Genomic DNA, 15,091 nt, shown 5'->3' with positions numbered 1-15,091 from the left:
GTCAACAGGGCTCAAAGTTAATCCTTCCAAATGCAAAATCTATTTTGGTGGTGTGGATAGTTGTACTAGGGATGAGATTAATCAGATCACAAGGTTTGATGAGGGCACTTTCCTCTTTAGGTACTTAAGTGTACCACACACCAGCAAAAAACTTTAAATGCAGCACTGTATGGTTCTGATGGATCGGATCATGATGAGAATCAGGCACTAGAGTGCTAAACTCCATAGTTTTGAAGGGAAAGTGCAACTCATATTAGCAACCATAAATTTTTGGATGTAAAGTCTCCCTTTTCCTAAAAAAGTGATACATAAAGTTGAGTCATTATGCAGGACATTCCTTTGGGCAGATGGTGGTTCTAACTCCAAGAAGGCCCCAATTGTTTGGCACCAAGTTTGTGCTGCAAAGAAGAATAAAGGCCTGAACATCATTTCTTTATATGACTGGAATAGAGCTAACAAGGTAAAATTGTTGTGGAACTTGAGTAGGAAGAAGGATAATATGTGGATCAGATGGACTCACAATTACTACATCAAATATGACAATCTCATTACTGTCCCCATCAGGAAGAGTTGCTCGTGGATACTGAAGGCAATTTTGAAACAAAGGGACCTAGTTCACAATGAACAGATGGAATGATGATAGATTCAAGGTCAGGTATAGCTACCAAGCCAAAAGGCAGATGAAACCTACCACCCAGCAGAGCATACCTTTGAGCAAACTGTTCTTTAACAACCTAGCAAGACCTAGAGAAATTGTGAGCACTTGGTTAGCATGCCATGACATATTGGCTACTAGAGAAAAATTGAATAGATTTGGGATTATCAATGTGAACACTTGTTGCTTTTGTCCAAAGATTGAAACTCGAAACCATCTTATGTTTGAATGTCCTAAACTGAAGCAAATATGAAAAACGGTGTTGGATTGGTTACACATACATATATATCATAGCCTTAGAAATTGGAATGAAGAGATTATTAGGGTCATAAAGAATTGTAAAGGGAAGGGTTGGAGGGCTTCAATCCTGAAAACTGCTTTCATAGAGACATTTTATGAGATATGGAAGTATATGATTAACATTTGTTTTACACAGTGAAAAAAATACACATATAGGAGATAAAATTATAGATATCTCTGTTTATAAAGTTTGGATGAAACCCAGGTTTAGAAAGCGCATATCTAGATTGATAATGTTGTGTTAGGACTTGGCATCCATCCTTTAGTTTTTCAGATAGCTGGAACTTTGATAGCTTGTTTGTAAATTAAGTTTTTGAATTAATGAAAGTTAATCTTCGATTAAGAAAAGTGTTATAACTAGGGCAGTATAAACAAATCGATCCTGGCGGGCTTCGAATTTTTTAAGGTCATACCAAAAATATCTTATTATAATATAGACTCAAAATATATTATTATATGAACCTAATCATAGACAGGTTATGGGCTACCTAACCCTAAACATATTATTTATTATTTATTTTTTTAAAAGATAAAATAAATTTTTATAATATTTATTTTATAAAGCATATTATTTTAAATATAATACATTTTTATGTATAATATTAATTTTAAAAAAATAATTTAGTATGTTTTTTAAATACAATACAAGTTTAGAATTATTTAATATAATACACAAATATTCAACCTAAAATAAATTAATAGAATAAAAAATTTTAAAGTGAAACGTTAAATAATTAAATATGAATCTCATTATATTAATGTATAATATTGAAGATGAAAAAATTGAATATAATATAAGAGATAAATTTAGTGAAATGTGGCCATTCAATGTGTAATTTTTGAATAAAACAACATAAATATTAACATAACTTTTTTTAAAAAAAATTGGTTATCGGGTCAAGTGGGCAATCTGTGGCTCATACGAGCTAGCCCTAAAGAATAGCTGACTTTTTAGGGTCGGGCAAAAAAATCTCGTGCAAAATTCGAGCTCTAATTTTATGGTCCAAGGCCTATGTTTTATCGAACTTTTTGGGTCGCTTCATATGGACTAGTCCATTTTGACGGCTCTAGTTATATAGATCTAACTCACTAACATACATGTGAACCTTCATTCCTACGCATCATACAAGAGTACGATATCGATGTTCACCCTAATCGTTGATCTACACCGTAACACCATACTCCATGTTCAAAAAACTAAGAATTCTTTTAATTGTCTCCTTTATATAAGTGTGATCTTGAGTCACGCCTAAATATTCTTTTTACACACTTGCAAAGTTTTTCTAGAATGTTAACTTTTATCGTATACCTTTTTTTGTTCACTATAAAACTATAACCATTGCATCAGAAGCTTCACTTTGGTGGTCATCTTTCACTTTTCATTTATTTCTGAATCCTGTACGAAATAATGGTGTCATATGTGAGAAGAGTCTTTTAATTCTCACGAATTCTCCATTGAATTTCTCTAATTCTCTTCATTGCGCTAAAGCAAACTTTTATGTGAAAAATTTTGTGGTGTTGTGTGTTGTGTTAGCTCTTACCTCTATGAAAGAGAGGATATAGTATAAAACTCTCAAGTTAAAAAAATTAACCAAAAAAAACAAATAAAATTTAAATCTATTATGATACTTCAAATTTTTTTCATGAATTTTAATTAAATAGCATTTTTTACAATTTATTTTTTAATAAGTTTGAAATATATTAAAAAATTAAAACTAAAGTGTAAAGGAACACAAACCTAATTAAATAATAATAATAATAATAATAATAAAAATAATAACGAAAGAAAAGAATAAAAAAACATTTATAAAGTGTTATAAGCATTACACAGGAGTATGATCACTTTTTTCATCTTAATTGTTGATCTACATCTAATAGTAAGTCACATTTTAAGTCGAGCAAATCGAGAACGCTTGTAATTGTCTTCTCTATATAAGTGTGATATTGAGTCATGCCAAAATATTTTTTCATGCACTTGCAAAGTTCCCTTAGAATGCTAACCTTTTTCAAATACCTTCTCGTTCACTAAAAAACCATGATCACTGCATCAGAAGCTTCACTCTAGTGCAATAGATGACTTATCATATTCCATTATCCCATAAATGACTAGATGATTTATCATATGATGTTAGCATCATGTTGGTGGACTTTGATTTTCCACCTAGCTTCCTCATCAGTGAGAGCGACATCAAACAGATACTTGCCCCTAAGTTACATGACACTCCTAGAATTTATAGTTGACATATGAGACAAGGAATGTTAAAAATTTCTTTGGATGATAGCATTATATCATTGTGACCAAGGTTGTCAAAATCAAGTTTTTATCTTGACTCATTTTGCTTAGATAAAATCGAAGCGTAAAATTGAAACGCAAAATCATAGAGTTTATCTCATATTAAAATAATATTAAATTTATATACACGACATATATATACTTATGTAATATCTCATCTTTTATTTTTCTTGGGATTATTCATTGTATTCTCTTCATAATTGTTGGTAGATATAACTTCCAATTGTTTGGATATTTGACGACTTGTGTTTCTAAATTCATGATTGATACTTCATTATTCTTGTTAGAAGTTTCTTGCACCAACTTAATGTTTTTGAGGTTGTCTTGTGTTGCATGCATGAGATGTCTCAAGGCATCCTCTATTTGGGAAGATTCCATGGGTTGATGATGTTGTTGAGGCTGACCTTGGTGTTGTTTTTGTTGAGGCTCATTATTATATCTCTGTTTAGGCCTTTGTCGAGGCTCATTCTTGTTTCGCTAAGAAGGTTGTTACTTTTTTTTATATGATTATTGCACATTTTAATATGATTGTTGTTGAGTTTTATATGGTTGTTACGACTGCCTTTCATATTGATTCTGATATCGGGGTTGCTATTTTTGGTCTTTATTTAAACCTTGTCATGGATCGTCACTCCATGTGAAATTTCGGTGGTTTATCCACGCATGAGTGTATGTGATCGAAAAAGGATTATTTCTTTGAAAATTTCTCATGAAATTAGCTTTGAAATAATTTTCATTTGCATTTGCCACTTTCATGACCTCGACCATAATAATCACATATTAGAGCTTGTTGTACTTACTTAATGAAAACACGTCTGAAAATTTGCTAGTTGTTTGGTTAGAGCGTCCAGTTGCACTTTCATTTGTTTGTGGCTTATTAGCAATGCACTCTAAATATCAATTGGTTTTCTTCCTCTTCTTGTAACACTTCTATCAGATATTGCTCGATACTCACTCTGGGCTATATTCTCTATTAACTCCTTCAACTTTGTATCCATTTTTTTAGCACCATAGCTTTAGTTGGGGCTTCTTACAATTGTTGTGTTTCTTCTCTAAGTCCTTTTGTGAAAAATTGTTCCTATGCCAAATCATCAAGATTATGATAAGGACAACGCTTAATTAGTAATTTATACCTTTCTCATGCATCGTAGAGTGATTAGTTTTCTCCTTGCTCAAATTCAGTGATGTATGTCATCTTCTTCATCAATTTATTGATTAGATATAATCTATTTAGAAATAGCTTTTCGGGTTTCATTCATGTACTTATAGTTCCACTTGGTAGTGTTTTTATCCAATCTTTAGCTCTTCCTATAAGCATATATGCAAGCAATCAAAGCCTCTTTTTGGTTTTAAATGAATCTGTCTCTTTGAATCTTGCCAAGTACTCGTAGGGATCTATCAGAACATTTTTATCAAATAAAATGTGCCTCTAATATGAAGGTACATAATTTTTTATGTCAAAGAAACATGGGTTCTTTGCTTGAAATTCGTAAGTTATCTTTTTTGTCATCCAAAACAGTCTCCCATAGTTAAGGGGAATTGGTTACTCTTTCGAAAGGTTTCTAAACCCTAGACCCAAAACACCTACACACACACACACACACTTCCCCCTAATGGGAGAAAGGATAAATCATAACTTACGCATAATACCTAAGCATGACGCTGATATATAAAGTCTTTCACCTCACATGAGTAGGTCTTTTAAAACCACAGAAAAACCACCATACAGGGCCTCGCGCCACCGCGGGCAAGCCTTAACCTCCATAAATTCTTATAAATTCAAAAAGACCTCTGAGTATCCCCTACCCTTGTAAGGATACCATGCATACCTATATTTTTGACCAATACAGTGACATCCACCACGGGGCCTGGTAAAACTAACCTAGGCTACATCTGCTTCGTCATAATCATTATACTCACTATTACCATCCACTTCTATACCTAGCCTTCCTCAGCCATGGTTAACATGAGAGCTCATCCCCTACATCAGAGGATACTAATGGTAGTTATGATGTCAACGCCCTAGTGAAGATGCTCACCATCATGGACGAACTACGCTACCAAAATCCGACACTGGAGGACAATGTCCATAACATCAGACAACGCCAAAAAGTGTCAAATCCCCTATAGAAGATGGAAGTGGTGGATCTCCAACCATCCACATATGAGTTATGGGAAGCGCTTGTACCTAAAGGACTCAAACCTCCCTATCAGACCAAGTTTGATGGACGTAGTGAATCTATGAACACGTCACCTCCGTCAACATACAGATGACCATCATTGGAGCGCCTAACTCCGTGAAATGAAAATTGTTGTATGACACCTTCAAGGATGTCACTATACGTATATGGGTTTACATTGAGCCTCCGTTTCCAACTATCATATGCTAATAAAGAAACTTGTGCATCAGTTCGCTCGACTGTCATAGAAAGATGACCACCACCATCCTGTTCAACATACGACACGGTCCATCAGAGTCGTTGAGGGAGTATCTCGCCAAATTTAATGAAGCCACCATCAGATTCGTCCCTCTAAACTAAGAAATGTTTGTGGGGGATTTCCAAAAGGACTTAAGGCGAGACACTTAAATGAGACTCTCGCCCAAAAGCAACACTGTTGTTGGCAGAAATGGTCACTAGGGCAGAATGTTTCATAAAAGGCGAGGAAAGCAACACTGAGAAGAAGGCACAAGACATCATAAGGCGTGTTCCCAATGCCAAAGGTTCACACCACTGGAGGAAGAATAATTATACCTCCTCATCAAAGATAAGACTGCGTTCAAGAGAGTAGACAAGATGACAGAGAACTTTACGCCTCTGAACACTCGCAGTGAACAAATTTGGCGTGAGGTTCTTCACCTACCCAACATCCTTACGCTTATAGCTCTAAAGAAAAATGTAATGGATCCTAAATAAGGTATATCGTGCAAGTTCCATAGGGTTAAAGAACATCACACTGAGGATTGTTACCAACTCAAGAAAGATATCGAGAGACTGAACTAGGATGATTACTTCAAAATGCATGTCAAGGACGATTCTTCCTTTGGACCAGACAAATCAAGCTCTCACGGACTTGACAACGTAATGAGCCCCGGGCCAACAAGGCAAAAGAGACATCCCAATAATTTTGTAAAATTTATTTTTAAAAATACAAAAGAATCTATTTTTTAAAGTTAAAACCAACATATTCCTAGACACATCTTTTTAATAGATTAAAATTTTCTTGAAATTTTTACTCGAAATATACTAAGAGAAAGTGTTAATTTAAACAAATAAAACTTGCTTTTGTAAGCGCCGCAAAGTAGGGCTGACAATGAATCAAACCAACTCGAAAATAGTTTGGAATTCAATATGACAATTAAATCGTTTAACTAGGTTCATGAGTCAAATGAACTAAATATGAGTTAAAAACTAAGTTCGTTAATTAAATGAGTTGAATTTGAACTATACATAGTTCGACTCGTTAGATTCATGAGTCAACTCGATTATATATGAGATGAATTATATTTTTTTAAGAGGTTTACAAATTTGCTCCAAATCTTAGTCCTATATTTTCTTTTAATCCAACGGTTTTAATTGATAATTTATATTCTCAAGAAGCAAAATATTTTTAAAAATAATTATACAAATAAAATTAATTTCGTATAAATTTCAATCTTAAAACTTTTATTTTATTTTTATATTTTTTACTTTAAAAAATATTAATTTAAAATGTCAAATATATAAAAAGAATAAAATATATAAAAAGAATAGACTTTAAAAAATAAGTTTTAAATCCGTGAAATAAACAACTTGAACCTAACGAATTAAACCGAATTGTTCGTGATGAACTCAACCGACTCATTTTCAACACTAGCCGCTAGTGTATACTCCCTATTATGAAAAAAAAAAACTTTAATTTAAATTTAAATTATTTTGATTAAATAAGTGAAAAAAAAAACAATACCAAAAAAAAAAGTGGAAAAAAATTCTCCTCGTGTTAGTCACACTGAAAGTTTGAAACCCTAACACTGCGTCCGTCTCTATTCACCGTCATCCGCCTTACAACCACCGCTTCCGATGGCTCTGCGAGGGGTTTGGCAACTTAAGAAACTCGTTGTTAGCTATAGCGACTGGGGCGGAAGTAGCAAAGGTATTAGGTATATATACACAACAATCCCCTTACATTCTTTCATTTTCAATCTCAAATCCATCGACAAAGAGGTAATACTCGCATATAAAAATGAAACAATCAAACATTAACAAAAAAAAAAAAAACTAGCAGTTATTTTGACGTCTTCAGGGGATATGCCTCCTGAATCTTTAGTCTTTAGCCTTCACTATTTCTTCGATAATAGTTAATAGGTTGGGTGCGACTATAACGAGTAAAGATATAGAAATAAGATTTGTCAGCTCTTTACAATTGAAAATTTTACGTAAATTTCGATGACTTGTGTAATTTTTTTCAAAGAGGTATTTAAATTTAGTCTCTTTATTTTGAAAAAAAGCCAATAACATTAATTTATAAAAGAAAGAGCACGAACAGTGCTATAATTACATCAAAGACAATAGGACAGGGCTATCAGTTAAACTCAAGGTGGGCATAACATACACCAGAGCTGCCAAAGATTTAGCTCCAAGAAAAGCTCAAATGTTTTCAGGGTCTCATCCCAAATCTGCAAACAAAATAAAAGAGTGTCATCTCTTAATTGAACTGCATAATTTCAACAACTTATAAACCAATCTCCTCATATAAAGTTGGCATCCAACACAATAATACTAGTTTCTCTAACTTTACAAGTTGTTATGTGATTACAGTACCGATACTTGTTCTTAATTTTAACCGCTGAAACATATTGCCTTAAATGTCACATTTCCAAAAAACAACTTGAGCAACAAGACAAAGTCACACTTTCATAATAGCTTATAGTTCAAAAATACAAACCCAGCAGTTGAATGCATGATAGAATATGAAAAACCAAAAACTACTACTTACATATTATCCATAAACTATGAGTTCACATGTTGGAGAGGCCTTTGGGCATAGAGACATTCTTCTTTGTTTTATTTTGCACGGGATTTCGATTTTCATGGATTGTAAAATTCTTGCATTCTTCAAAATATATGTTGGTAACATAAGGAATAGAATGCTCTCAATAGTGCAACTTCTAAGTTGCGATAAAAGGCATTGTGGCACACACTCCGGATCCACCCAACTTTCTGGATAATCTTCAAGAAATTCTCTCTTCATTCCTTCCCTTATCCCATGACAGTCCTGTTAATAGGACACTAAAACAAAATAAACCAAGACATACTTAAGAGAAATGATAAACCAAATAAGATTATTAAATTTAACCACCTCGTAAAGTTTGAGATTTTGAAGCTTGGGGCACTGGTGGAGCACTTTTCCAACCAATTCCCAACTATTGTGGAGCTCGAGGGAGGTCAAATTATGAAAGATAGGGCCCTGGGGTTGATTCACCTATATTATCCAGAAAAGAAAAACTTGAGAGGAAATAAATCTATTTTTGCTACTCACACCTATAAAATTAGTTAAGTGACTGACCTTGTATGCTTGGTGAGACAGTAAATAGCCTAAGCACAAAGACTTGGAACTAGTGAGTGCTTCCAGCGGTATGCATGACCACGGACTATAACTGATAGTTGCTGTAGTCAATTTGGGTAACCTTAAACTTCTAAATTCCTGGAAGATGACGGACTCCTCCTCCTCCATACAACCCAACAATACATAACATACCTCTAAATCCTCGAGAATTGGACTTGCAGACAGAAGCAGCAAAAATTCTCTAGCTCCTTGGGGCTCAGGAAAAATAATCCCTCTCAAATGAAGGATTTTGAGCGAGGGAAATCCAACCGAAGAAAAAGCAAAACCCTCTAGGCAAAACCACCAGAGTTCGAGCCTTACAAGAGTTTTGCTAGCGAAAATACTAGAGGGCAATTTTGGTCGCAAATGATAACCAATTTCATCCAAATCTATATGAATAAGAAGGTTTTGGATTTTGCATTGAACAAGAAAATTGATCCATTTGAATAGATTGTGCACGTGGAGACAAGTGGGAGTACAGTCCAGGGAGAAATCTTTGATGAAACGAGAGCCAACAGCGTCTGGCGAATCCAAAACGGAGTTGACTGAATCTTCGAAGCTATCAGCTTCGATGCCGATGAAATCAATACTATCACACAATTTCCATAGATTAATCCACCTCTTGCTCAGTATGCCTGTGGAAACCGCCTTTTTGGTGGTAAGAAAAGAGAGAATGCGACCTAGAACTTCTTCCGGTAAATCGCTGATCTTATCTGGTTTGGAAATCTCTTCGCGACATAGAACTTTTTCTGGCCAACCGCAGATCTTATCTGCTTCGGAAATTACACGTCGATGCATTTTTATAATTGTAAACAAGATGAATTTTTCTTACGATTAGGGTTTGCTGGGTTTGTTTGGTTTTATTATTTTGAGATGTGTTATTAAACACTATCGGAAATTATGCTACACATTTTTAAATGAAATATAATTTCTACATATATTTCAAATTTATTTATTTATTTTATATCTAAAAATATATGTAAATTTTCATTTGAATCCCTTTTAAATATAAATCAAAATATGATAAAATATTTTTAAATAATATCAACTTGAAAAAGAAAAAGAAAAACAATTTTTACTATTTTTAATTTCAAAAAAAAAATCAATCAAAATCTTTATTTGATAAATCACATTTAGATATAAAGCATAAACAACATGATATTCTTTAGAGAAATGCTAACGAGTGCTTCGGAGATACTCGTTAAGAATTTAAAAATATATGTTTTATCTATTAAATACTCATATTTGATATAAAAAATTGAAATAATTGACTTTTCTAAAAAATTAAAGATATGTTTTATTTGTCAAAAAAAATATATATTTTTATTAAAAATATTTATATTCAATATATTGTAAATTAAAACAATTGATTTATTTTAAAAAACAATTTTTATATTTGAAATTCTTAAACATTGTCTATATTCTTTATTATTTTTCTAATTAACCTAATGTTCTTTAGATAAGATGCTTCAAAATTGTTAATATGATTGAGATATTATTAGATTTTACAACAAGACCCTTAACACATGTCTTAAATTTTAAGGGTCTTATAATTGTAATAATATCAAAGTATAAATTCAAGAATGTTTATATTTTTTTGATTGTAATTCTTTTTTTTTCAATAACCAACATTTTCAATTAAAATTTCTCAATTACCATGTTTTTCAAGAAATCATTCAAATAATCAGCTTTGACTTTTGATTTAACGGTGACATCATCACATATGACACATGCACTCAAAATGTAACATAGGTGTCATATGAGATGACTACTTCAATTAGGGGTGACAAAATTGGCCGCCCGCCTCGCCCCTTTTTATGCCTGCCGAAAAAAGAGTGGGCGCGGGCTCGCCAAGTAGAAATGAGTCTGAAAATCAAGCCTGCCCCGCCAAAGTGGTGGATTGGCGGGCGGCAGACTTTTCCGCCTATTTTTTTATTAATTTATTTTTACATTTTTGACTAGATTAATAGAATTTTGTTACCTTTCAATTAAATTTTTCACTTATTTTTTAAAATATTTTTTTATAAAACATCTTTTTAACAAATTTTACTTAAAAATGTTACATATATTTACAAATAAATGTATAAATTAAACCATCAAGAATTAAAATTATTAGAATTAACTAAAAAAATGGCAGACTTAAAGCGGGATAGGCTGAACGAATAGGCGAAGCGGACTTTGACGGACGGTGTGTTTTGACGGGGAGAGCATTGACGGGCGTTGGGTTTTGGCGGGGCGGTGTTTACCCAGAAAAATGGTATACAATCGCTAGTTTCATTTTTAAAGGTTACTTCTGCGGAATCAACTAAAATATTACAGGACTAATTGCTTTTCTTTGTTATTTGTATGAATTCAACTTGTATTAAATGCAGTAATAAAACTAACGTAAATGAACACACTGAAATTAAAGCTTCAGAAATAAATAAAGATTATAAATTGCAGTAAATGTGCACTGAAAGTAATGCATAAAAGAAATGATTGCATAAACTTAAATTGGTACGCATACATACATCCCAAAGTTGCACTCGTTACTCATTTTGCACAGAGATTGAGTTTACTTGTGTTCTGTAAAAATGCGGACCTTAAACTATTCATCTGAACTTGCTTAAATAGCAAAATAAAATAACTACTACTAAAGGTCGACTAATTACTAGCCAACACGTGTCCACGACATGCAACATCTTCATCCGTGAGAGTTCCACGCGTCCTTTAGAAACTGCTGAAAACCGTCTGAAAACTGTCATCTTCAACTTCTGGGTGTCTTCCGACTTCAACTCTAAACTTGGCAGAAACGCCTAAGTTTTTACACATTTTAGTCGAATGACCATGGCAACTATAGCCTTTTTTTAGTCGAACTGTCTCGACTGAAAGAGCTTCTTAGTCGAACTGTCTCGACTTAGAATGTTTAATATTCTTATACATTTTTTAGAGATCACTTGTCATTATTAGCAAGTCGAAATCTTAGGGTAACAGGCGGGCGTTGGGTTTTAGTGGGCGGCGGGTCCGAAATTGCAATCCAACCTGCCATTTTATGACGGGGGAGCGGGCCGGCCTGACGGGCCACGACCCATTTTGCCACCCTAACTCGAATACTAAGGTGTTGTATGAGATGGTGTGTATATGTAATTTTTGTGAATAAGAGTCATCTCATATAGCACGTGAGTGTATTTACATTTTTTTATTAATAACACCTGATTCCTCCACCATTCTTCACACCTCTTTTCACTTTCTCTCTAATTTTTTCTTCATGTCATCTAACATGATTTTTAAAAAAAAAGGGTATGTTTGTTTCTCGGCTATCAAATCATCGATTAAAATAAAATTTGTCTTGTATTTTGTTTAACAAATTATTACGGTCAGCTTAAATGTTATATATATATTTTATATTTTTATAATTATATTCATGCATTAACATTCTCTCTTGATGAATCCAATGGTTGATATTTATTCTTCTCATCTCTCATTTTAAAATGCTCTCACTTGATATGCTCCATATATATATATATATATATATATATATATATATATATATATATATATATATATATATATATATATATATATATAGGGGACGACTCAAGTGAGAACACTTGGTTATTATGAGAAATGAGAACAATGAATCACGACCATTAAATTTGATTTTAATGGACTGGATTGATTTCTCTTTCTAAGATCTTTAATATTTAATGGACTGGATCTTAGAAAGAGAAACCAATCTAGTCCATTAAAATCAAATTTAATGGTCGTGATTTATTGTTCTCATTTCTCATAATAACCAAGTGTTCTCACTTGAGTCGTCCCCTATATATATATATATATATATATATATATATATATATATATATATATATATATATATATATATATATATATATATATATATATATATATATATATATATATATATATAGGAGCATATCAAGTGAGAGCATTTTTAAATGAGAGATGAGAGGAAGAAATATCAACCATTTGATTCATCAAGAGAGAGAAATTAATAGTCTCATTAATGTGTTAACATTCTCTCTCTTGATGAATCAAATGGTTGATATTTCTTCCTTTCATCTCTCATTTAAAAATGCTCTCACTTGATATGCTCATATATATATATATATATATATATATATATATATATATATATATATATATATATATATATATATATATATATATATATATATATATATATAAAAATGTATTTCAACTACATATAGATACTGAGTTTTCAATGAATTTAAAAAAACATTTTCCTATATTAAGGATTAGAAATAGTAATTGTCAAAAAAATATTTATTTTTTAATGCTTATATAAATGTTAATGTAGAGTTATACAAAATCTCGACCGTTAAAAGAATTGATCAAACGGTTATATTAAATGAATTAAAAAAATATTTCGCCTATTCTTTCTTCTTAAAAATAGGTTATTTATAAGACCGTTTCATCGAATGCTAAAAACGGTTAAAATTTGATATAAATTTATTATCTTATATATAAATAATGTCCATTGGTTTATTCAATATAAATAGATAGAAAAAAAGTGTCTCATAATTTATTAATATACAAAAAATTTAGTTTTTGTGGTGTCCTTTAAGTCTTTATTTGTCCGGTATTTCTTCTATTTATAAAATCAAACATAGAACAATTTATGTTGAGTTCGAGTCCTGATCTCTTAGAGATTCTGTACAAATAATAAAAAGTAATTTTTATTAATATATTATATTTTATACTAAATTAATTATTTAATATATTTTTTAAATATAAATTAAATATAATTTATTTTTAGAAGCCCTGAACAAATAATAAAAATTGATTCATAATAGTATATAATATTTTATAATAAAAATTTAATGACAAGTAAAGTTATTATATGATGTGTTTTTTAAATATAAATTAAATAGAATTTCTATATATTATTCAAAATTTATTTTTCAAATTTAAAATAGTCCGTGAAATACATTTATAATTTTTTTAATTATATGAATACAGGATGTCTTAGTAAAATAAATAAAAAATAGAAAATTGTGAAAACCGCCTTATAATATTATAATATGACTACAAGGCTTTGACTGATATGCATAAGGATTTTTCTTATGCACCATGCATAAGCCTACATAAGTCATTTGATCATGTTTTTAATTCAGTATTTAGTATTGAGTGGTGAGTATTGAGTATTGAGTAATAACAATTGATGTCTAGAATTTGATCCAATGATCCAAGGGTCCATAATAATCTATGCACAGTAACTGCACCCTAAATACAAGTTGCCTTAGTAAAATAAAAGTAGGAAATTTCAAAAACGGCCTATGCCAAGACTCAAATTCGGCAACAACATGATTGCCTAACTTCACATAAAACCGCCATTTTTAGCAAACATTGTATTTATTACATATTACTAGTATTTATTAAAATATCTTAACCTTTTTTCTGAGGTCGATTTTTCGAGGTTCTGGGCCATGAGTCTGGTTGACCTGGCTCAAGGCCGACCCTACTCTTGTTGTCTAGGCTTTCTAATTTTTTGTTTAAACAAAAATCAAATCAAATTAATAAAACTCAATGTTAATTGAAAATATTTATTTGGACAATAGATTTCTAAAACTCAATTTGCGAGCATCTCTATACGAACTAATCATAATTAATTCATATTTATATAATCATTATCATATAAATTAATACAAGTTATTCAACTTCAACAAAAAAAAATCATGTTATATTCACAACGTATATGAAGAAACTAATAAGTTAAAGATTTTATATATGAAAAATGATGGAGAAACTAAAAAATTAAAGATTTTACATTATTATAAAAAATTAGTTGATGTGAATTAGATATTTTCCATCCGTTGCTTTTCTGGATGTCTCCGATGTTTTTCCAGAGTTTAAATTCCTTTTCAATCTAATGTTTTTATGAATGTTTTTAATGTATTTTCCAGAGTCACATTCAGTATTTTTCTAAATGTCTTTGATGTATCTTCAGATTGATTTCTTGTTCATCTGATGTTTTTCTGAATGTTAATGATGTATTTTCAGAGTTCATTCAATGATTTCCTAAATGTCTCTGATGTATCATCATATCGATTTCTTGTTCATCCAATGTTTTTATGGATGTTTCAGATGTATTTTTCATAATTCATTCAACAGTCTCCTGAATGTATCAGATGTATCTTTAGATTGATTTCTTGTTCATCCAATTCTTTTCTAAATGTTTCTGATGTGTTTTCCACTGTTGTTACATTCAATGGGTTTTTGAATGTATCTGATGTACC

The 15,091-nt window shown here is 31.3% G+C and overlaps 1 protein-coding gene across 1 annotated transcript; it reads right to left on the bottom strand.

Annotated features, from left to right (window-relative positions):
* Positions 1-7,529: 7,529 nt before the first annotated feature.
* On the bottom strand, positions 7,530-9,695 carry LOC131635611 (F-box/FBD/LRR-repeat protein At4g00160-like). Its single transcript, XM_058906245.1, has 4 exons — positions 8,793-9,695; positions 8,586-8,708; positions 8,223-8,501; positions 7,530-7,902 (listed from the first exon to the last, which is right to left on the bottom strand). Exons 1-3 carry the CDS (start codon positions 9,627-9,629, stop codon positions 8,226-8,228), a joined length of 1,236 nt encoding a protein of 411 aa, XP_058762228.1. The 5' UTR covers positions 9,630-9,695; the 3' UTR covers positions 7,530-7,902; positions 8,223-8,225.
* Between the last annotated feature and the right edge of the window lie 5,396 nt (positions 9,696-15,091).

This window comes from Vicia villosa, unplaced genomic scaffold (assembly GCF_029867415.1).
Source record: "Vicia villosa cultivar HV-30 ecotype Madison, WI unplaced genomic scaffold, Vvil1.0 ctg.001519F_1_1, whole genome shotgun sequence".
In the NCBI taxonomy this organism is placed as follows: domain Eukaryota; kingdom Viridiplantae; phylum Streptophyta; class Magnoliopsida; order Fabales; family Fabaceae; genus Vicia; species Vicia villosa.
This window is presented reverse-complemented; position numbering and strand designations above follow the sequence as displayed.

Bases quoted from the DNA above. Each gene is read 5' to 3' on its own strand.
- LOC131635611 (XM_058906245.1), bottom strand. From the start codon at position 9,629: ATGCATCGACGTGTAATTTCCGAAGCAGATAAGATCTGCGGTTGGCCA. The intron at 8,709-8,792 runs GTCAGTCACTTA...TGGATAATATAG, and splicing joins TGTCTCACCAAGCATACAAG to GTGAATCAACCCCAGGGCCC. The intron at 8,502-8,585 runs GTGGTTAAATTT...TCCTATTAACAG, and splicing joins AAAATCTCAAACTTTACGAG to GACTGTCATGGGATAAGGGA.